Here is a 20,161-nt window from a genome sequence, read left to right as displayed (position 1 = left end):
TCAGATGAACACTATTCTTGTGCACGGGACAAAAACACGCCCTTTTTACTCTCTTTTTTTAAAGAGTGTACCATTAAAGGCAGTGCCGCGAACACCTTTGTTTACTCGTCTACAATCAGTCATTCAGTTTCTTCAGAACTGCAAAGCTGGGACAACTACAAATATATTTCTGCCGCTCTCAATCGTGAGCACAAAGTCACACACATTTTTGCTAGAAAAACACAGAAACATCATCATTTGCATTTGGCATTGACTATAGCCGAAGGCAATTCGCAGCCTTCCGACATTGCCAAGTTAAAAGATCAGTCATTGTTTCACTCGGTGCTACTAGGATATTTACAAAATTATAAACTTGTTAATTTGTACCTGCATTTGTTCCTGCATTGGATATATTAATTGTGTGCACATACCAAGGAATTTTTTTTAACCTCCTTGGCACATACCAAAGCACTTTTTTAACTCCGAATTAACAAAATGATCTGTATATGTTTTTTTATGCGAAGCACTTTATGGCGAACCAAAGGAATTTTGATCATATCTGTTTGGCATGCTACTTCGTGACGCCGTCGTGGTCAGTTCATTAGTCTGCTACGTACTTGAATGTGCATCGTAAGTGGATGTTTATACGTGCACGTTCAGTAAAAACAAGTGTGATGTCACCAAAACTTGAACGCGTTCTTAGATTTCCTGAAGTCATCAAAGTTACCAACAATAATATTTCGATATAACAAGAGTCAACTGCCCGAGAATATTCGCAGGTTCAGCTCATTGTTCGGTCGGCTGAATGCTCGGCCGGCTGAAAGCGGTCAGTGTAGGCTGGTTGTTGGTATTGAAGTGTTTTGCTCTTTACCAGATATACAGACAGTTCCAGTCAGAGTCGACAGAACAGAGTGGGTTCTTGGGAAGAAAAGCGTCTTGTCCTGTCTTCTTTATTTTTTTTATTGTTGGTATTGAAGTGTTTTGCTCTTTACCAGATATACAGACAGTTCCAGTCAGAGTCGACAGAACAGAGTGGGTTCTTGGGAAGAAAAGCGTCTTGTCCTGTCTTCTTTATAGTGGTGTCGTTTCGCGCTAAAAAAACACTGTAGATTCACACCAACTAGCCCGCCAATGCATTGTAAAGAGATATTTGTTTTCGAAGAAAATAATTCGTACAGGACCTGATCGCCAATAATATTTTCCAAGAGCTCGAGGCTGCTCAAGAAAACCAGCAACAGAAGGACACTCGTGCTTTCTTTAAACGACCTTGGTGCGACCCGTCTTCTCGCGCCACAGCGGCAACAGGCTCAACTAGGCGGCTCGCGTCACTTTCGGGGTATGTAACAGGCCGCACCTTTTGTTGTTGTTGTTTTTTCTTTGTTGTTTTTTTTTAGGCGGCTGGAATTTGACACGTGGCGGCATTTGACAGACTCCTTTATAGCACATCCCCTCCATTTTCGGAGTTGTGCAATTGCGTAAGCGTAGGAATCTCTATGATTGCAGAAGAATTGACATTAGGGTAAGCTGGATACCCATTTCAAAATGCATCTCTGTGATTGCAGGAATCTGTGATTGCGGTCTTCCATGGAACGTTTTCGTTAGGAGGCGTCAGCGCAGCGTCTTTGATCTTTCTATCGTTTGTCGGCGTCTGTAAGTTCCTCACGGAATGCGCTTGCCGCGACTACCGAAACGCGTGTTTTGCATTGAGTTCCCGCAGTGTCGGTGTTTTCCTAATGTGCGCAATCTTCCTGTCGGTTTTTCATGTTGTCCTAGAGAGGGCCTTGATTTGAGCACTGCGAAATATTTAACAATGGCTTCACAGAATGTGTTTCCATTTTACGTTTGGCTCGAACATTCGTTACAAGGCATTTCAGATAAATTCATCCTCTGCAAGCGCGGGTATTTATATTTCGTTTTATACGTCAGGTGCGACACTGTAGAAGCTAGCAACATGGGCGTCCGCGAGATTTTATCTTGGGGGGTGCAAACCGGTGCTGCATCACTATGGAGAGGGCCGCCCTCGTGTGACTTGGGTGGGGGCAAGCTCTAGTACGGCTTATGGGAGGCAAGTGCCTTTGCACTCCCCTACCGACGCCCATGGCTAGCGAGCCTTTTAAATGCGGAGCATTTCTTAGTCGCACCTGCGGCGTCGGCCGCCGTCCACACCCCCACTGCGCGTGCTCGGCTCGTCTCCTGCCGGCAGCAAGCCTCTCCCTTTCTCCCTCCCTCCCTTTTCTCCGTCCCTCCCTCCTCTCCCTCGAACGCGGGCGGTGTGTAAATAAGCGGCGGAGCGCGCGTTCGGAATTCAGTCAAGGGCGTCGTTACTTGGCTTTCGCTTGACTTGACGCTTTGCTTGACCCGAGTAGATGCGATGGAAGCAACAGTACCTCCAATCAGCGTCCCACCACTCGTTGAAGGCAACGTTACCCCACCCTCGCCGTCGTCGGCGTCAACAACAGCAAGCAACGCAGAAGACAAGGCTGCGAAGAGACCGAGCATACGACGCCGCGGACGCAAGCGTTTGAAGCGAGCTGCGGACCCGGAACTTCGTGCACGCTGGAGCCGTTCAAGTCGTACTGGTGTGTGCATCGTGTAACAATTAAGCATTCCCAAACCATACCCAATTACGCAACATTCACGCGATACCCCCACCACTCTGCGACGCACTTACTCGAGTTCCCCCCGTGGGAAGATGCGGGCGACCTTTTTTGCAGTAATTGCGTCCACACCAACGAATAGTTCAATGTTTTTACCGCCCAGAAAGCAATTTCGATTTGCTTTCTTTTTTGGCTCATAAATGCATGAAGGCGTTTTGTGCCTAAGAAAAAAAGCCCTCCGTTATACGGCTATCAATATGTTCTCCCGCATCACTTACCGTTTCGTTGTTTTCGGTTTCTGGCGTTTTATTTGCAGCCGGTCGCGACGCCTCAAGCGCGGGCTCGTGCTCGGCTCGTATATACGAGCGTTTACAACGACACAAACCGACCATGTGACGTGCGGAGTTATACATTTTGCTGACCGAACTTTTGGCATAGCTTCAGCAGCGTTGCACCTGATGTGTGGCACCGCCCACTGACCAGAGGGAGCTGCGTTGCTCGCAGTGGTCCGTCCCAAGTTCGCTGAGATTGGCCGCTAGGGGCACGCAGAAAACAGACACGCTACAGTTAGCCATATACAGTAGCTCTAAGACGCGCGCGCGTACCCCTCTATAGCCCGGCATCAGTCCGCCTACTTATCCAAAGGGGGAGGGGGGGGACGCGTGCATCGCAATCCTGTTTGTACGGGCCCGTATCAGTATTCCTTATTTTATCTGGTAGGTTGTGCGTTCTGGCGCTGCAGTCACACTGGAAAACATTGCTCGGTGCCGCCTTTCGAGCTTGGGACCCCGGGTTCGAAACCCAACATCGCAAAGGTAGTTTATTCTGTTTTCTTCTTTATGGCGGTTTCTTTTACGTGAAGGAGGGACAGACGGACTCGCCCTTTTGTTGACTCCGCCGTAACGCACCGATGAACGCTGGTTGCGAGAGGCACGTCAGCGTACCCGATTTAACTGACGTCTACTCTCGCATTGCAGATTACGGTGGACATTAAGCTTGCCTTTCAGAGTCACTGCGTGGCCGGTATGCTCGTGCCACGCACACAACTGCGCAATTTTACAAAATGCGTTGATCTGCTTCGTATAACGCTTCACTAAACGTCATTAAACGCGCACGGCCGCTCGATTAAAAAAAAAAAGAAAATGCGGCCCGTTGCGTGCCCAGAAAACAGCGGGAGCTGCGTAGTTAAACGTATTGCCGCTGTGGTGCCACAAGACGGGTCGCACCAAGGTGATTTAAAGAACGCAAGAATGTCTTTGCGTTGCAGTCTTTCTTGAGGATCTTCAAACACTTGGTAAACATTATTTGGGATCATGTCATCAACATTTCTCTGGATGCTTGGTTTTCTTCGGAAACAGCGACATCTCATTTTATCATAAGGAATTTTAACGCCAGTCAGTATTCACACGAAAATTTGTGGTATCGGATGCTGACATCCTTGATTGTCGCTGAAGGACACCATGAAACGAAGCGGCTCCTCGGCACGCCCATGGGATTCAACGACTCGGGCACGCAGCAACCCTGTTTTGTTTTTTGTTTTTTCCTTCTCTTTTTTGTTCTAAGTGCGCGTGGCTGTACGTCTACTAGCGCCAACGCGGACGAAACTGTTAACGCAGCGTTCCCGCTTGTGTCGTGTTCTTCAGCGCGACGCAAGAGGCCACACTTTTTTATCGAGTGGAACGAGCAGCCATGCAACGCGCATGCGTATTCGTCTCCTCGCAGACTGCTTCGCATGACATAAATTCCCACAGTTCGTAAGGTCAGTCGCAAATTTCCGCATTTACGTGGACAATAAACTTTTATGGGTTTCCTTGTCGCGCCGTAAGTTTCTTTCCTTTTCCTTTTTTCTTTTTTTCTTTACTGTGTTGCTTACTTTGATCCTGTTGTTATCCTTCGTGTTTCGTTATCTTGAAATCACATTTATGCATTCAGTGGAACCCCCCCCCAGCCCACCCGCCCCAATGCTACGTCAACCAGAGGGTTATTGGAAGAATAGTAATCCTTACGATTAACGAAAACTATAAATGAATAAACTACGGGACTGCAGTACAGCTTCTGCGTAAGACGTCCCCGATCAAAGCGCGTACCAAGTCCTTAGTGGTGACGTGTCCCTCATCGCAGATGATGGCGATCACCGAGGAGGAAGCTGGAAAGATGCATGCCTGCGTCACCGACAGGCATACCGGGAACACCAGGAACAAAGGGTTCAGCCTGAGCTTGCATGCCTGTGAATGTGTGAATAAATATGTGTTAAATATCCTCCTTTTTACAGAGATCATGGTAGGTTTCTGCGGTGTCCGCATTGAACTAAACGAGACATCTCGTTTAATTTTTTTTAAGATTAGGGGCAGCTTACGATTATTAGTAAGGTTAAGTTCAGAGCGTGTGTGTTCATTACGGCCCAAGCAGTGAACTACGTATGTAAAATATCCTGGGAATTATAGGTGTGTTTTACACACAATGCCGAACCTATACCGCTAACCTACAAGAACTTATCGAAAGTGAAAGAAAATTGCAAAAAAAATAGGAAAGGGAGTAATACGGCCAATGTTCCGGTTAAAAGAAATTAGTTTGTGCGACTTATGTTCCTTAACAAAAAATGCGGGAAGTTTGCACTAAGTTGCACAACGCTTGGCACAGCGAGGCTGGTTGATCCTCAGCTCGTCGTGCTGCAGCACGGGAATCACAACGCCGGCGGCGATTGGGTCCAGCGTGCTTGGCTGAAGAAGCGGCAGCGAAGAGACGACAACGGCAATCGTTAATATTTGCTTCGCGTGTTTCGTGGGAGTCATTCGAGTATATTTAAGTACCAAGGAGATCACGACTGGCAGCAGCATAGTGGCGGCTGCATCGTTGGGCGTGAACTCGGTGAGCGTCGCAGCGCCGAGGGAGATGAGAACCTGCATTTGCAGCGGCGTCCGGATGTTCAGGCTCTCGATCACAACCACGAACTCCGCGGAGAGCTGGGTGATCTGCGCAAAGTTTAACGCACGAATGCCGATATCATTCATTCATTCACTTTCGGGCAATGCATGTAACGGCCTGCGGTTAAGGAACAACGGAGGTTGCTGGCCGAAATACAAGTTCTTGTAAGGTATGTCATAAGTGAGAAATCCGTCCTCAATCTGTCCTAGCAGTTTGATGGAAGCTTTGTCTTAGGCGCCACTTCAAGTTTAAAGTTTGTTAAAGACGCACAATGCATTTAACGTACCTTCCGGGACCCGACTAAATTGTAATAGCGTGCCTAATATATTCAGCAACATGAAACAGAGTTTAAGTGACAGGCATGTCATATGAATATATTTAGTAAAAAGACTATTCGCTATTCGCCAAATCACAACTATGAACATACAGGAATGTGTAATATAACACGACATCAGAAAAGGCACAAATTCAGGGTAACATGGAAGCTTGAAAAGATGAAAAATCCGTCAACACGGGATGTGGCCGGAGCCGACGTTTCGACAAGCGGACTTGTCCTCTTCAAGGCTGCAACTACTGCAGCCTTGAAGAGGACAAGTCTGTTTGTCGAAACGTCCGCTCCAGCCACACCCCGTGTTCACGAATTTTTCATCTTTTCGGCATGCCAACCGGTTACATAATACACACCAGGCCCGTAGTCAGGAATTTTTTTCGGGGGGGGGGGGGAGGGGGGAGGGGGCACTTGCTGAAAACCTTGACTTTTTTAGAAAAACACCTATTTTTATTATTTATTTTTGGTAAAAACACATACTTCACCAAAATTTCGGGGGGGGGGGGGGGGGGGCGGGCCCCTAGCCCCCTTGGCAACGGCCCTGATATACACGGTACAATAATCTTCAACGAACACAGGCACTCTGCGTCCATTTTTAATTTCTTACTATGTCCTCGATTCCCATTGCGCATTGCTATGAGCCAATTAATAATGGCAAAGGCCGCGTCCACATCAAGCAAGGAAACACGCACACGCATGCACGGCGGCATCGCATAGACACCATGTGTTCACTTGTGAACAGCTTCCATCGCACTCCTGTGGGCAATAAAAGAGAACAAGAGGTCACCCGTTCAGTGCTTACAAAGGAGATATATACACCAGTTTCTGAGAGTGCCACAAGACAAAAATTACCGCGCCAAGCCCACGCACGCGCTGAGGTGCGAGCGACAGCCGACGCACAGGTCTAAAGATACCTTGGAAAAAAACTAAAAAGGAACATTTCTCACATCCCCGCAGGGTGGCAGCACTCGCTGAGCATAGAAAAAGCTGGAAAATTGGTCCGTTTTTCGAACATATACGCGGCACCGTAAATACACGACATTGTTTATTTCGGACGTTATAACGATGTTTCGCTGCACTAAATGTTACGTACGATTTTATGAGAGCGCCCTTTGATATGAAAGATTTCGGGCATGCTAACAAGGGGTTAAAAAAGAACATCAGCATTCTTGCTCTACCCAACATGCCTAAAAACGAGCGCCGCAATGGGGACCGGCAAAAAGTTGGTTCTGATATAGCTGCTGCTTTTCCTCATATACGGCGTTCGTTCACTCTCGTGTCGCCAGTTATTAAAAACATAAATGCCTAAAATTGAAAAAAAAAATGTTGTGGAGGTGCTGGGTATCGATCCCAGTACCTCTCGCATGCTAAGCGAGCGCTCTACCATCTGAGCTACACCCCCGACGAAGGTGCACGTCCTGAACACACCTTGCAAAGTGTAATTACAAGAGAGTGCTGCCGGAAAGCGAGCAGAAGACCGGTTCTCCTGTAGCTCCTGCTTTTCTTCACATACGGCGTTCGTTCACTCTCGTGTCGCCAGTTATTAAAAATATAAATACCTAAAATTGAAAAACAAATTTGTGGAGGTGCTGGGTATCGATCCCAGTACCTCTCGCATGCTAAGCGAGCGCTCTACCATCTGAGCTACACCCCCGACGAAGGTGCACCTCCTGAACACACCTTGCAAGGAGTAACTACAAGCGAGTGCTGCCGGTAAGCGAACAGAAGACCGGTTCTCCTATAGCTCCTGCTTTTCGCACATACGGCGTTCGTTCACTCTCGTGTCGCCAGTTATTAAAAACATAAATACCTAAAATTGAAAAAAAAAAGTTGTGGAGGTGCTGGCTATCGATTCCAGTGCCTCTCGCATGCTAAGCGAGCGCTCTACCATCTGAGCTACACCCCCGACGAAGGTGCACGTCCTGAACACACCTTGCAAAGTGTAATTACAAGAGAGTGCTGCCGGAAAGCGAGCAGAAGACCGGTTCTCCTATAGCTCCTGCTTTTCGCACATACGGCGTTCGTTCACTCTCGTGTCGCCAGTTATTAAAAACATAAATACCTAAAATTAAAGAAAAAAAGTTATGGAGGTGCTGGGTATCGATCCCAGTACCTCTCGCATGCTAAGCGAGCGCTCTACCATCTGAGCTACACCCCCGACGAAGGTGCACCTCCTGAACACACCTTGCAAAGTGTAATTACAAGAGAGTGCTGCCGGTAAGCGAACAGAAGACCGGTTCTCCTATAGCTCCTGCTTTTCGCACATACGGCGTTCGTTCACTCTCGTGTCGCCAGTTATTAAAAACATAAATACCTAAAATTGAAAAAAAAAAAGTTGTGGAGGTGCTGGGTATCGATTCCAGTGCCTCTCGCATGCTAAGCGAGCGCTCTACCATCTGAGCTACACCCCCGACGAAGGTGCACCTCCTGAACACACCTTGCAAGGAGTAACTACAAGCGAGTGCTGCCGGTAAGCGAACAGAAGACCGGTTCTCCTATAGCTCCTGCTTTTCGCACATACGGCGTTCGTTCACTCTCGTGTCGCCAGTTATTAAAAAGATAAATACCTAAAATTAAAGAAAAAAAGTTATGGAGGTGCTGGGTATCGATCCCAGTACCTCTCGCATGCTAAGCGAGCGCTCTACCATCTGAGCTACACCCCCGACGAAGGTGCACCTCCTGAACACACCTTGCAAGGAGTAACTACAAGCGAGTGCTGCCGGTAAGCGAACAGAAGACCGGTTCTCCTATAGCTCCTGCTTTTCGCACATACGGCGTTTGTTCACTCTCGTGTCGCCAGTTATTAAAAATATAAATACCTAAAATTGAAAAACAAATTTGTGGAGGTGCTGGGTATCGATTCCAGTGCCTCTCGCATGCTAAGCGAGCGCTCTACCATCTGAGCTACACCCCCGACGAAGGTGCACCTCCTGAACACACCTTGCAAGGACTAACTACAAGCGAGAGCTGCCGGAAAGCGAGCAGAAGTCCGGTTCTCCTATAGCTCCTGCTTTTCGCACATACGGCGTTTGTTCACTCTCGTGTCGCCAGTTATTAAAAAGATAAATACCTAAAATTAAAGAAAAAAAGTTATGGAGGTGCTGGGTATCGATTCCAGTGCCTCTCGCATGCTAAGCGAGCGCTCTACCATCTGAGCTACACCCCCGACGAAGGTGCACCTCCTGAACTCACCTTGCAAGGAGTAACTACAAGCGAGAGCTGCCGGAATGCGAGCAGAAGTCCGGTTCTCCTATAGCTCCTGCTTTTCGCACATACGGCGTTTGTTCACTCTCGTGTCGCCAGTTATTAAAAAGATAAATACCTAAAATTAAAGAAAAAAAGTTATGGAGGTGCTGGGTATCGATTCCAGTGCCTCTCGCATGCTAAGCGAGCGCTCTACCATCTGAGCTACACCCCCGACGAAGGTGCACCTCCTGAACACACCTTGCAAGGACTAACTACAAGCGAGAGCTGCCGGAAAGCGAGCAGAAGTCCGGTTCTCCTATAGCTCCTGCTTTTCGCACATACGGCGTTTGTTCACTCTCGTGTCGCCAGTTATTAAAAAGATAAATACCTAAAATTAAAGAAAAAAAGTTATGGAGGTGCTGGGTATCGATTCCAGTGCCTCTCGCATGCTAAGCGAGCGCTCTACCATCTGAGCTACACCCCCGACGAAGGTGCACCTCCTGAACTCACCTTGCAAGGAGTAACTACAAGCGAGAGCTGCCGGAAAGCGAGCAGAAGTCCGGTTCTCCTATAGCTCCTGCTTTTCGCACATACGGCGTTTGTTCACTCTCGTGTCGCCAGTTATTAAAAATATAAATACCTAAAATTGAAAAACAAATTTGTGGAGGTGCTGGGTATCGATTCCAGTGCCTCTCGCATGCTAAGCGAGCGCTCTACCATCTGAGCTACACCCCCGACGAAGGTGCACCTCCTGAACTCACCTTGCAAGGAGTAACTACAAGCGAGTGCTGCCGGAAAGCGAGCAGAAGACCGGTTCTCCTATAGCTCCTGCTTTTCGCACATACGGCGTTTGTTCACTCTCGTGTCGCCAGTTATTAAAAAGATAAATACCTAAAATTAAAGAAAAAAAGTTATGGAGGTGCTGCGTATCGATCCCAGTACCTCTCGCATGCTAAGCGAGCGCTCTACCATCTGAGCTACACCCCCCTTTTTTTTTTTTCTTTATTGCCTGTCTTTGGCCCACATAAACAATATACATATTTACAGATATTTACACAAAACAATCATAAACATCGTTAAAAACGACCGCTCAAATGTTGTGGCCGCACATGCGTTAAAATGTTGTAATCGTCGATAATAATTCGACGCGTGCCAACCACTCTGGAGTAAATTCCTGCAACTTATGTTCCTCCGCAAAATTCCTTATGCTTTCTTTGAAGTACTGCGTAGGCGATCGTGCATCTACATCAACGTGACTGACTGCCATTCTGGATTTCCAGATGCTATGAAGAGCCATAAGCATTATCAGGTCGAATGGGGTACCGTCGTCACTTTGTATTGGCAAATAGCGGATCCCATGTGCATCAAGGGGAAAATCTTTTTTGATTGTGCGCTGGAGCACATCCCAAAGAAAGACAGCATCCCAACAGTCCAGGAATACATGCTCAATTGTCTCATCCTTCCTGCATATTATGCAATGCGTGCCCCAAGGAACATAAAACCCCTTTTCAGCCATCCATGATTTTACAGTCAGCGTACCGGTGTGTAATTTAAAAAAGAAATTCTTCACACCTGGCGGTATTAGCATCGCCTTGACGCGCTTTAGTACAGTGTGCCCATGGCCTACATTGTAAAGGGACCGATATAAAGGCACTGGTAGAAACGCATCACATAGGTCCTTGTACAGTTTTTTACGCTTGACTTCACTCAAGTACTCAAGTGAAAACCGCGCTGACAAAAGCCTACAGGAAAGCACAACTTCGCGAAGAAAACCATAAACACCACCGGGCACACTGCCCGTTGAGACAACCATGTTGGGCAAGTGTTGCCCCAGGCGAAGTTGACAGACAGTGCGAAGGAATGGGTTGCTAACGTCCCGAAAGAAATAAACCGACTGACTACCTGTCTCAAAAACAAATGCGACAAGCCCAGTCCTCCATTTCGCACTCGAAGAAATAAATTGGTTCGACTTGATCTTTCCCAAGACGAAGCCCACACGAACACTGCGAACACACGGTGAAATCTTTGGATGTTTACCCTCGAACAATGCAAGACTTGTAGGGTATACCAAATTTTACTCATTAAGAAGATGTTGCAAATTGTGGCTTTAGAAAACATAGACCATTTCCAGCCATTCCACTTATTTACTCTGTCCCGCAGTTTATCCACTTCGCTCCTCCAGTGCGAATCGCTGTCTTTGGAGCACTCGAGGGGTGCACCCAAGTATTTCACCGGTGTCGTAACAAAACTCATGCTGGCAAAACTGTCTGGGGTTTCTGGCCAGTCACCGTGCCAAAAGCCCAGGCATTTGCCCCAGTTTATCGCGCTGCCGCTCGCAGACAGAAGCTTTTAACACATTTGATAGCTTGTGTTATGCTGTCTGAATCAGCGCAAAAAAATGGCAATATTGTCACGTGGTCGTGACGACGAAGACAGCAGTCAGCACGTTCGAGATGAAACTGTTTATTTGGCCGAACTTGTGGCCGGGAAACTAAGTCAATCTACAGCAACACACTGATAGCGGCGGACAGAGCGTCGACCGTCGATCAACTGACAAGCAGTCAAGCGCGTCGGCTTTTATACAGGCGCTATCGAACTTTCCAGCGATATCGCTGTTGGCGGCGTTATCTCTCGACAAAGCTGGAACATTCTCGTGAGGCGCGCAATCTTACGGATTGTTCCAAAACAATCGTGAAGCTTCCTACACATCACGGCGATGCCTGCGCAGCGCGTTGCCCACAGTCTTTGTGGGTGAAGCTTCAACTCATGAAATATAAGACTCGCGGCAATATCGTCCGCATATGCCAACAGCTGGACTTCAACCTCATGCAGCTTAAACCCGCGAACACACTCATTCTACATGACGCTCAAACAGAACAATAGTGGCGAGAGAGGGCAACCTTGACGGACCGAACGCTTAACTGGGATGCGCTCCCCCACCGCCTTAATAACGATTAGCCGCGTTGAGTAGTCTCGGTACGCCATAGCAACCCCCTCTCTAATTATTTTACCTAAATTCACATGATCTAGAATGCTCAGAAGAATTTCATGAGGCACTCTGTCGAAAGCCTTCTCCAGGTCGATTTGGAGCATTGCCACTCGTGCACCAATAGCGTCGCAGCATTCGAGGATGCTCCGTGCTGCGTGTATATTAGTGAAGATAGTGCGGCCTTTCATACCACACGTCTAATGCGGCCCCACGAGCTCCGTAATGACAGTTTGCAACCTCTTAGCTTGTATTTTCATAAATATCTTATATTCTCCATTAGTGAGGCAGATTGGGCGGTAAGAAGTTACTCTGCGCAATGCAACGGTGTCTTCCGATTTCGGTATAAGAAGAGTGTGGGGGGATGAAAAGGACGGGGGTAATACTTTCAGCTCGAATGCCTCATTGTATACGTCGGTTAAGACTGGTGATATTGCTAAATTGAAACATTTATAAAAGGCGGAAGTCAGACCATCAGGGCCAGGGGACTTCCCCGGATGCATACTTTCAACAGCACTTTTTACTTCCTCTTCTGAAATGGGCTCCTCCAATATTTCTTTCGTATTGTTGTCTAGCTTTCGTATCAGCGTTAAAAACATTTTTAAAAAAGTTGACGTCGATTGAGCAGGCGGCGAATAAACCATTGAAGTGCTCAAAGAAAGCGCGCTCGATATCGTCTGCTGCATCGCTGACTTTACCATCTTGTTCAATTTCTGTTATCTGATTACGTCGCGCACCACTTTTCTGAGCCCAACGCCCTTTATGACGGTGCTTCTCCCATTATCAGTCTCTCGGCCCTTGCCCGCACCATAGAAACCACGGTATCTTTCGATATCGAACTGTCCTATTTTACGTTTCAATGCGCGAATATCTTCAATAAACATGCCGGGCATCCTACATTCTTCGCTGATCAATTTTTGCTGATTTCTGCGCATCTGCTTTTCTTCCTGCTCCTTTTTCTCTGCTTATAGCACTCGAGCGCTCCAAAGCCTTCATTTTAACAGCCTGCTTGAAGTTCTCCCATTTTTCTCTGAACGTCTTCTTACCCACAACTTTCATTTTTTCAACTTCCGTCATTACGTCCGCCATAAACTTTTCATCGCTCAGCAGGTTCGAATTCAATTTTCATAGTTGCAATTCGAAGCCCCTTTTCCTTTCCTTCGCACTAGCTACTAGAAAGCTCACCAAGCAGTGATCATTAAATGAAACGGCACTAACACAGTATTCTTTGCAAAACGGCACCAAATCAAGACTCACGTACGCCCTGTCTAGTCGGGCGTGGCTGGCTGCCATAAAGTCGGTGTACTGCTTAGTTCTCCCACCACCGAGACATTCAGCCACATCCTCCAAGCCATTGTCACTTATTATATCACTTAGGACAACGGTACTTGCATCCTTGTACTGTCGAGCGCTAGTTTTGTCATTGGCTGAAAGAACGCAGTTGAAGTCACCAATAATGATAAGGAACCGGTTACGCTGAGTATACTGCTTTAGCTGTTCAAAAAATACGCGTCTTTCATCGGCAACAGTCGGTGCGTACAAACAAACTACACGCCATTCCAAAGACGAAAACAAAAGATCACACACAATGAGCTGACCAGACGGACATGATGTTACGGCTTCTATTTCAGCACCCAGACTCTGTCGGACGAACAGCACACAGCCGGAAGAAATTCCTACGGCGTGGCTAACTATAGCAGAGTACCGCGACAATAATTGGCGCACCATGCCCCCAGTTTCCTCGTCGCCATCGACCTTAGCCTCCTGCACTGCCAGAATGTCAAGATCTAGGTCGCTTACTAGTCAGTATAGTTGACATTGCTTTCTCCTTGAGGCAAGGCCACGTACATTTAAAGTGGCCACACGGACTGAATTTTCTATTTGCATCATGGTAAGGCTGTGAAAAACCCAGGGGCAAGGCGCTTACCTCACAGCTGCACTTCCTTCCTGAACGCCTTGCCCCAGTACAGTCCTCACGGTGGCAAATACGGCGTTTCCGCCGTCTTGCGCTCCGTTGAATGTTCGGCCGTGACCGAAGGATAGCCCACCGCGCGGGAGTCGTTTTGGAGCGTGGCTCGTCCGTCGCGGCCGCACTGGGCCCCTTCTCATTTTTCCCTGCGTCATGGGGACGCCTCCCCGTCGCAATGGCACTGTCGCTGTCAATCCCGGTCATCGGTTCTGGCTCGGAGGGGGTCTCGACGACTCCGCCGGAAAAGCTGTCGCCGGTGCTGCTTGCATCAACCTTTTCACTCATTCCTTCTACGCCTTCGTGTGGAAGCCCGGCTTCGGGCTTACCTGGTGCTTCACGCAGGACATCTTCTTGAGAGCTCGACGACCCATCTTGGACAGCCGAGCTTGGGGTCACTCCTGCTGTTTCCTCTGAGTCTGCTTCGTCCATGAGGTGCTCCAGTACGTCGTTTGCCTGCGCTGGTCCGGTCACGCTGGCGTACGTCCTTGCGCAATCCGCGCCTTCGTGGCCGAAGCGGCGACAACGATTGCAGCGGGGTACTCGGCAGTCTCGACGTATGTGCCCGGTACTCTTGCACCGTAGGCACAACGGAGCACGGCCCGGAACAACAAGAGTCAACTCTCCGGCAATCTTGAGCTGGTGCGGAATGCCATCGACCTTGACGTCGAAATGCAACTTTAGCCCTATACGGACCGTGTCGTCGAGCCCTTTTCAGTGACGCCTTGCGCTCTCCACTTCTCCCGCGTCCCCTCTAATACTTTCCCGTAGGGAGTCAAGGCCACACGCACGTCTTCATCGGTCACGCCGTGTAGCAACCAATGTAGCTTCAACCGAACCTTGCGGTTATTTGGGTCGATGAGCAAACATGGGCGATCCTTTACCTTCACGTCGACGGCGGAGAGCAATTTCCGAGCAGCGTCAGCACTCGTCATTTTCACAGCCCACACGTGGTTCATTTGATACGCTCCCAACGCCAAAACGTCGGCGAGCGCACCAAGCTTGGCCAAAGTGTCCCGGTAATCTTCGACGCGGTAGGGCCGGGCTCTTGGATCGCCATCCATGAAAACCGTGTTCGCAACGATGCGTCCGGAAGGCAGACTGGGTAGAATCACCTGATAATCCTCAGAACTAGGCACAAAAACCCTGTTACCGCGGCCCCTTCGGGCCGCTGAACCCGCTCCGTCGGAGCCAAACATCCCGCAACCGTTTCGCTCGAAAGCCGGAAGTGGAATCTCATCTGAGCTGCACCCCCGACGAAGGTGCACATCCTGAACACGCCTTTCACAGAGTAATTACGAGCGAGTGCTGCCGGAAAGCGAGTAAAAGACCAGTTCTCCTATAGCTTCTGCTTTTCCTCACATACGGCGTTCGTTCCCTCTCGTGTCGCCATTTATTAAAAACATAAATACTTAAAATTGAAAAAAAAAGTTGTGGAGGTGCTGGGTATCGATCCCAGTACCTCTCGCATGCTAAGCGAGCGCTCTACCATCTGAGCTACACCCCCGACGAAGGTTGCCATCCTAGACACACCTTGCAACGAGTAGCTGCAAGCGAGTGCTGCCGGAAAGCGAGCAGAAGACCGGTTCTCCAGTAGCTCCCGCTTTTCTCACATACGGCGTTCGTTCCCTCTCGTGTCGCCAGTTATTAAAAACATAAATACCTAAAATTGAAAAAAAAAAATGTTGTGGAGGTGCTGGGTATCGATCCCAGTACCTCTCGCATGCTAAGCGAGCGCTCTACCATCTGAGCTACACCCCCGACGAAGGTTGCCATCCTAGACACACCTTGCAAGGAGTAGCTGCAAGCGAGTGCTGCCGGAAAGCGAGCAGAAGACCGGTTCTCCTGTAGCTCCCGCTTTTCTCACATACGGCGTTCGTTCCCTCTCGTGTCGCCAGTTATTAAAAACATAAATACCTAAAATTGAAAAAAAAATGTTGTGGAGGTGCTGGGTATCGATCCCAGTACCTCTCGCATGCTAAGCGAGCGCTCTACCATCTGAGCTACACCCCTCGACGAAGGTTGCCATCCTAGACACACCTTGCAAGGAGTAGCTGCAAGCGAGTGCTGCCGGAAAGCGAGCAGAAGACCGGTTCTCCTGTAGCTCCCGCTTTTCTCACATACGGCGTTCGTTCCCTCTCGTGTCGCCAGTTATTAAAAACATAAATACCTAAAATTGAAAAAAAAATGTTGTGGAGGTGCTGGGTATCGATCCCAGTACCTCTCGCATGCTAAGCGAGCGCTCTACCATCTGAGCTACACCCCCGACGAAGGTTGCCATCCTAGACACACCTTGCAAGGAGTAGCTGCAAGCGAGTGCTGCCGGAAAGCGAGCAGAAGACCGGTTCTCCTGTAGCTCCCGCTTTTCTCACATACGGCGTTCGTTCCCTCTCGTGTCGCCAGTTATTAAAAACATAAATACCTAAAATTGAAAAAAAAATGTTGTGGAGGTGCTGGGTATCGATCCCAGTACCTCTCGCATGCTAAGCGAGCGCTCTACCATCTGAGCTACACCCCCGACGAAGGTTGCCATCCTAGACACACCTTGCAAGGAGTAGCTGCAAGCGAGTGCTGCCGGAAAGCGAGCAGAAGACCGGTTCTCCTGTAGCTCCCGCTTTTCTCACATACGGCGTTCGTTCCCTCTCGTGTCGCCAGTTATTAAAAACATAAATACCTAAAATTGAAAAAAAAAATGTTGTGGAGGTGCTGGGTATCGATCCCAGTACCTCTCGCATGCTAAGCGAGCGCTCTACCATCTGAGCTACACCCCCGACGAAGGTTGCCATCCTAGACACACCTTGCAAGGAGTAGCTGCAAGCGAGTGCTGCCGGAAAGCGAGCAGAAGACCGGTTCTCCTGTAGCTCCCGCTTTTCTCACATACGGCGTTCGTTCCCTCTCGTGTCGCCAGTTATTAAAAACATAAATACCTAAAATTGAAAAAAAAAATGTTGTGGAGGTGCTGGGTATCGATCCCAGTACCTCTCGCATGCTAAGCGAGCGCTCTACCATCTGAGCTACACCCCCGACGAAGGTTGCCATCCTAGACACACCTTGCAAGGAGTAGCTGCAAGCGAGTGCTGCCGGAAAGCGAGCAGAAGACCGGTTCTCCTGTAGCTCCCGCTTTTCTCACATACGGCGTTCGTTCCCTCTCGTGTCGCCAGTTATTAAAAACATAAATACCTAAAATTGAAAAAAAAATGTTGTGGAGGTGCTGGGTATCGATCCCAGTACCTCTCGCATGCTAAGCGAGCGCTCTACCATCTGAGCTACACCCCCGACGAAGGTTGCCATCCTAGACACACCTTGCAAGGAGTAGCTGCAAGCGAGTGCTGCCGGAAAGCGAGCAGAAGACCGGTTCTCCTGTAGCTCCCGCTTTTCTCACATACGGCGTTCGTTCCCTCTCGTGTCGCCAGTTATTAAAAACATAAATACCTAAAATTGAAAAAAAAAATGTTGTGGAGGTGCTGGGTATCGATCCCAGTACCTCTCGCATGCTAAGCGAGCGCTCTACCATCTGAGCTACACCTTTTTTTTTTTCTTTATTGCCGGTTTATTAACGTCACATGTACATCAATAACAGACACCACTTACAGTAATAATACACATTGCTACAAGAATGTGTCAAGATGAAAAAATTAATGAAATAAAATAATAAAAAATAAAAAATAAGTTGCGGGACTGGCTTTCTAAAATTCCTTAAGGTATGCCAGAGGTTCAACCCTGGCCAGCCAGTCAGGAATAAAGTCTTGTTGTTTGAGCATATCTATGTATTCAACAATGTTCTCGCGAAAAAGCACACGTGCAGGTCGCCTGTCAGGGTCGCAGTGAAACCCCGCCATTCTCGCCCGCCATAAGCAGTGGAGGCCAAGAAGCATAATAAGGTCAAAAGGCAGCCCATCCTCGTTTTCTATCTGCAAAAACCTGATTCCAAGTGGATGCAGAGGAAACTCTTTCTTCAGCGTTCTTTGTAAAACATCCCAGAAGTAGACCCCTTCCCAACAGTGCAAAAATACGTGATCTATTGTCTCCGGTTTTCTACAGATGAAACAATGAGAACCCCACGGCATGTAAAAACCCCGCTCTTCCAAGAATGTCCGCACCGATAAAGTACCCGAATGTAATTTAAAAAAGAAAGTTTTCGCCCCTGAATGAATTTGCATTTTCTTCACTCGTTTGAGTACATCTTTTCCTTCGCCTCCACTGTTTATTGACCTATACATAGGCACTGGAAAAATCATATCACATATGTCTTTATATAATTTCTTTCGAGTGACTGTAAATAGATATTCATTTGAGAACCTCACTGACAGAAAATGGACGCTGTCCACAACTTCCTTAAAAAAGCCTCGCGTGGCTCCAGGCATGTTTGCAGTGCTAACAACAAAGTTAGGTAGCACGCGACAAAGGCGTAGCTGGCACACTGTTCGCAGAAAAGGATCTTGCACGTCCCGAAAGAAGAGAAAGCGATTAACTAGCTGCCGGACAAATAGATGCGACAAGCTAAGTCCCCCTGCTTTAACTCGTCTGAACAGATTCGATCTACTGCATCTTTCCCAAGTTGACCCCCACACAAAAACAGCGAACACTCTATGAAACTTTTGCACATTCACTCGTGTACAACTTAGCACTTGCATCACATACCACAACTTGCTCATAAAAAACATATTACATACAGTGGCTCGCGCAAACATTGAGAGACAAGTGGCGTTCCACCGTGTTGCTTTTTCTCGCATTTGCTGCACCTGCTCAGTCCAATATTCATCGGTGCTTTTATAGTGTTGAAGGGGTATACCTAGGTATTTTCCTGGACTTCTGAACCACCGAATGTTGGCAAAAGCATCTGGGACCGATGACCATTCACCATGCCATAGCCCCAGACACTTCCCCCAGTTCACTCGACTTCCGGTAATTTGGCCAAATTTCTTAACGACGTCAATTGTCTCTTGGACACCTTCTTTCGATGTACAACATACTGCCACGTCATCGGCATACGCCAAAACCTTCACTTCGGCTTCCAGTAGCCTAAAACCGCGAATGCTTTCATTGTGAACAATGGCCAAGCATAAACTCTCGATGAAAAGGGCAAACAATAGATGGCTAGCTGGGCATCCCTGGCGAACAGAACGTTCCAGCCTTATAGGAGCTCCCGGCATCTTGTTAATGATTAATCTAGTGGTACATCTCTGGTACGCCAGGACTACTCCCTCTGTAATTACCGATCCAACATTAACATGGTCAAGTATGGTAAATAGGACATCATGCGGTACACAATCAAATGCCTTTTCGAAATCAAGCTGTAATATCGCTACGGCTGAATGAAAAGCATCACAGCATTCAAGGACACATCGCATCGTGTGTGTGTTCGTCAAAATGGAACGCCCCTTGATGCCACACGTCTGGTGCTCACCAACTATTTCTTTAATAACGGACTGCAATCTCCCTGCAAGTACTTTCATGAGTATTTTATAGTCGGTGTTAGTTAGTGATATGGGTCTGTACGACGTAACTAATTTTAGCTTTGCTTTTTCCTCGGTCTTTGGAATGAGAACTGTGTGTGTCTCCGCAAATGACGGCGGTAATGATTTGGCTTTGTAAGCTTCCTCGAAGACAGCTAGTAAAACTGAGGAGATTTCTTTTTTTAAACGGCCTTATACCATGCCGCACCCAGACCATCTGGTCCAGGCGACTTTCCAGGAGGGAGACGATCTATTGCGTTTTCAATTTCCGAAACTGTTATGGGTGATTCCAAATTCTTTTTTGTTTCTTGAGATAACTGTGGCATCCTCCCAAGGAACGCGTCTTTGAAACGCTCTACGTCTACTGGTGCAGCAGCAAAGAGACATTTGTAGTAGCGAAAGAAGGCGTCTGCGATAGTGCTGTTAGTAGTTAGTTCGATATTATTTTCCTCTACTACTTCGATGTGGTTTCTACGCGCGTGTGCTTTTTCGATACCAAACGCGCGTTTAGTGGGCGTCTCGTCCACCGCCCACGCCTCCGCTCTTGCACGCAGGAGTGCTCCACGGTAGCGTTCCTGTTCGAAAATTTCAATTTTCTGTTTTATGGTTCGTATATCGTCTTTAAATGCGCCAGGCTGTTTACTTTCCAGTGCTATCAATTTCTGAAGCGTTACTTTAAGTTCATTTTCTTTCATTTTTTTCCTCATGGCTTAAAGTACAAGATCTCGAGATGGCTTT

The 20,161-nt window shown here is 47.9% G+C and overlaps 2 protein-coding genes and 18 non-coding genes across 21 annotated transcripts in view; all 20 read right to left on the bottom strand.

Moving 5' to 3' along the window:
* The window catches only part of LOC119393937 (uncharacterized), a 635,915-nt gene that overhangs the window by 314,734 nt on the left and 301,020 nt on the right, over positions 1-20,161 (bottom strand). The window lies entirely within an intron of this gene.
* The window catches only part of LOC119392892 (uncharacterized), a 58,745-nt gene that overhangs the window by 31,978 nt on the left and 6,606 nt on the right, over positions 1-20,161 (bottom strand). For both annotated transcript variants that reach the window (XM_049415569.1, XM_049415568.1), the window contains exons 2-3: positions 5,387-5,548; positions 4,664-4,801 (exon numbers count right to left, since the gene is read on the bottom strand). In XM_049415569.1, the coding sequence (XP_049271526.1) occupies positions 4,664-4,801; positions 5,387-5,548 (300 nt within the window). The remainder of the gene's footprint in view (positions 1-4,663; positions 4,802-5,386; positions 5,549-20,161) is intronic.
* On the bottom strand, positions 7,159-7,231 carry Trnaa-agc (transfer RNA alanine (anticodon AGC)). The gene has a single exon. It is a non-coding gene; the product is annotated as a tRNA-Ala (tRNA).
* On the bottom strand, positions 7,411-7,483 carry Trnaa-agc (transfer RNA alanine (anticodon AGC)). The gene has a single exon. It is a non-coding gene; the product is annotated as a tRNA-Ala (tRNA).
* On the bottom strand, positions 7,915-7,987 carry Trnaa-agc (transfer RNA alanine (anticodon AGC)). The gene has a single exon. It is a non-coding gene; the product is annotated as a tRNA-Ala (tRNA).
* On the bottom strand, positions 8,168-8,240 carry Trnaa-agc (transfer RNA alanine (anticodon AGC)). The gene has a single exon. It is a non-coding gene; the product is annotated as a tRNA-Ala (tRNA).
* Positions 8,420-8,492, bottom strand: Trnaa-agc (transfer RNA alanine (anticodon AGC)). Its single transcript has one exon. It is a non-coding gene; the product is annotated as a tRNA-Ala (tRNA).
* Trnaa-agc (transfer RNA alanine (anticodon AGC)) lies at positions 8,671-8,743 on the bottom strand. Its single transcript has one exon. It is a non-coding gene; the product is annotated as a tRNA-Ala (tRNA).
* On the bottom strand, positions 8,923-8,995 carry Trnaa-agc (transfer RNA alanine (anticodon AGC)). The gene has a single exon. It is a non-coding gene; the product is annotated as a tRNA-Ala (tRNA).
* On the bottom strand, positions 9,175-9,247 carry Trnaa-agc (transfer RNA alanine (anticodon AGC)). Its single transcript has one exon. It is a non-coding gene; the product is annotated as a tRNA-Ala (tRNA).
* On the bottom strand, positions 9,427-9,499 carry Trnaa-agc (transfer RNA alanine (anticodon AGC)). The gene has a single exon. It is a non-coding gene; the product is annotated as a tRNA-Ala (tRNA).
* On the bottom strand, positions 9,678-9,750 carry Trnaa-agc (transfer RNA alanine (anticodon AGC)). The gene has a single exon. It is a non-coding gene; the product is annotated as a tRNA-Ala (tRNA).
* Positions 15,402-15,474, bottom strand: Trnaa-agc (transfer RNA alanine (anticodon AGC)). Its single transcript has one exon. It is a non-coding gene; the product is annotated as a tRNA-Ala (tRNA).
* Trnaa-agc (transfer RNA alanine (anticodon AGC)) lies at positions 15,656-15,728 on the bottom strand. Its single transcript has one exon. It is a non-coding gene; the product is annotated as a tRNA-Ala (tRNA).
* Trnaa-agc (transfer RNA alanine (anticodon AGC)) lies at positions 15,908-15,980 on the bottom strand. Its single transcript has one exon. It is a non-coding gene; the product is annotated as a tRNA-Ala (tRNA).
* Positions 16,161-16,233, bottom strand: Trnaa-agc (transfer RNA alanine (anticodon AGC)). The gene has a single exon. It is a non-coding gene; the product is annotated as a tRNA-Ala (tRNA).
* Trnaa-agc (transfer RNA alanine (anticodon AGC)) lies at positions 16,413-16,485 on the bottom strand. The gene has a single exon. It is a non-coding gene; the product is annotated as a tRNA-Ala (tRNA).
* Positions 16,666-16,738, bottom strand: Trnaa-agc (transfer RNA alanine (anticodon AGC)). The gene has a single exon. It is a non-coding gene; the product is annotated as a tRNA-Ala (tRNA).
* Trnaa-agc (transfer RNA alanine (anticodon AGC)) lies at positions 16,919-16,991 on the bottom strand. The gene has a single exon. It is a non-coding gene; the product is annotated as a tRNA-Ala (tRNA).
* On the bottom strand, positions 17,171-17,243 carry Trnaa-agc (transfer RNA alanine (anticodon AGC)). The gene has a single exon. It is a non-coding gene; the product is annotated as a tRNA-Ala (tRNA).

Source organism: Rhipicephalus sanguineus, chromosome 5 (assembly GCF_013339695.2).
Source record: "Rhipicephalus sanguineus isolate Rsan-2018 chromosome 5, BIME_Rsan_1.4, whole genome shotgun sequence".
NCBI classification, from domain to species: Eukaryota; Metazoa; Arthropoda; class Arachnida; order Ixodida; family Ixodidae; genus Rhipicephalus; species Rhipicephalus sanguineus.
This window is presented reverse-complemented; position numbering and strand designations above follow the sequence as displayed.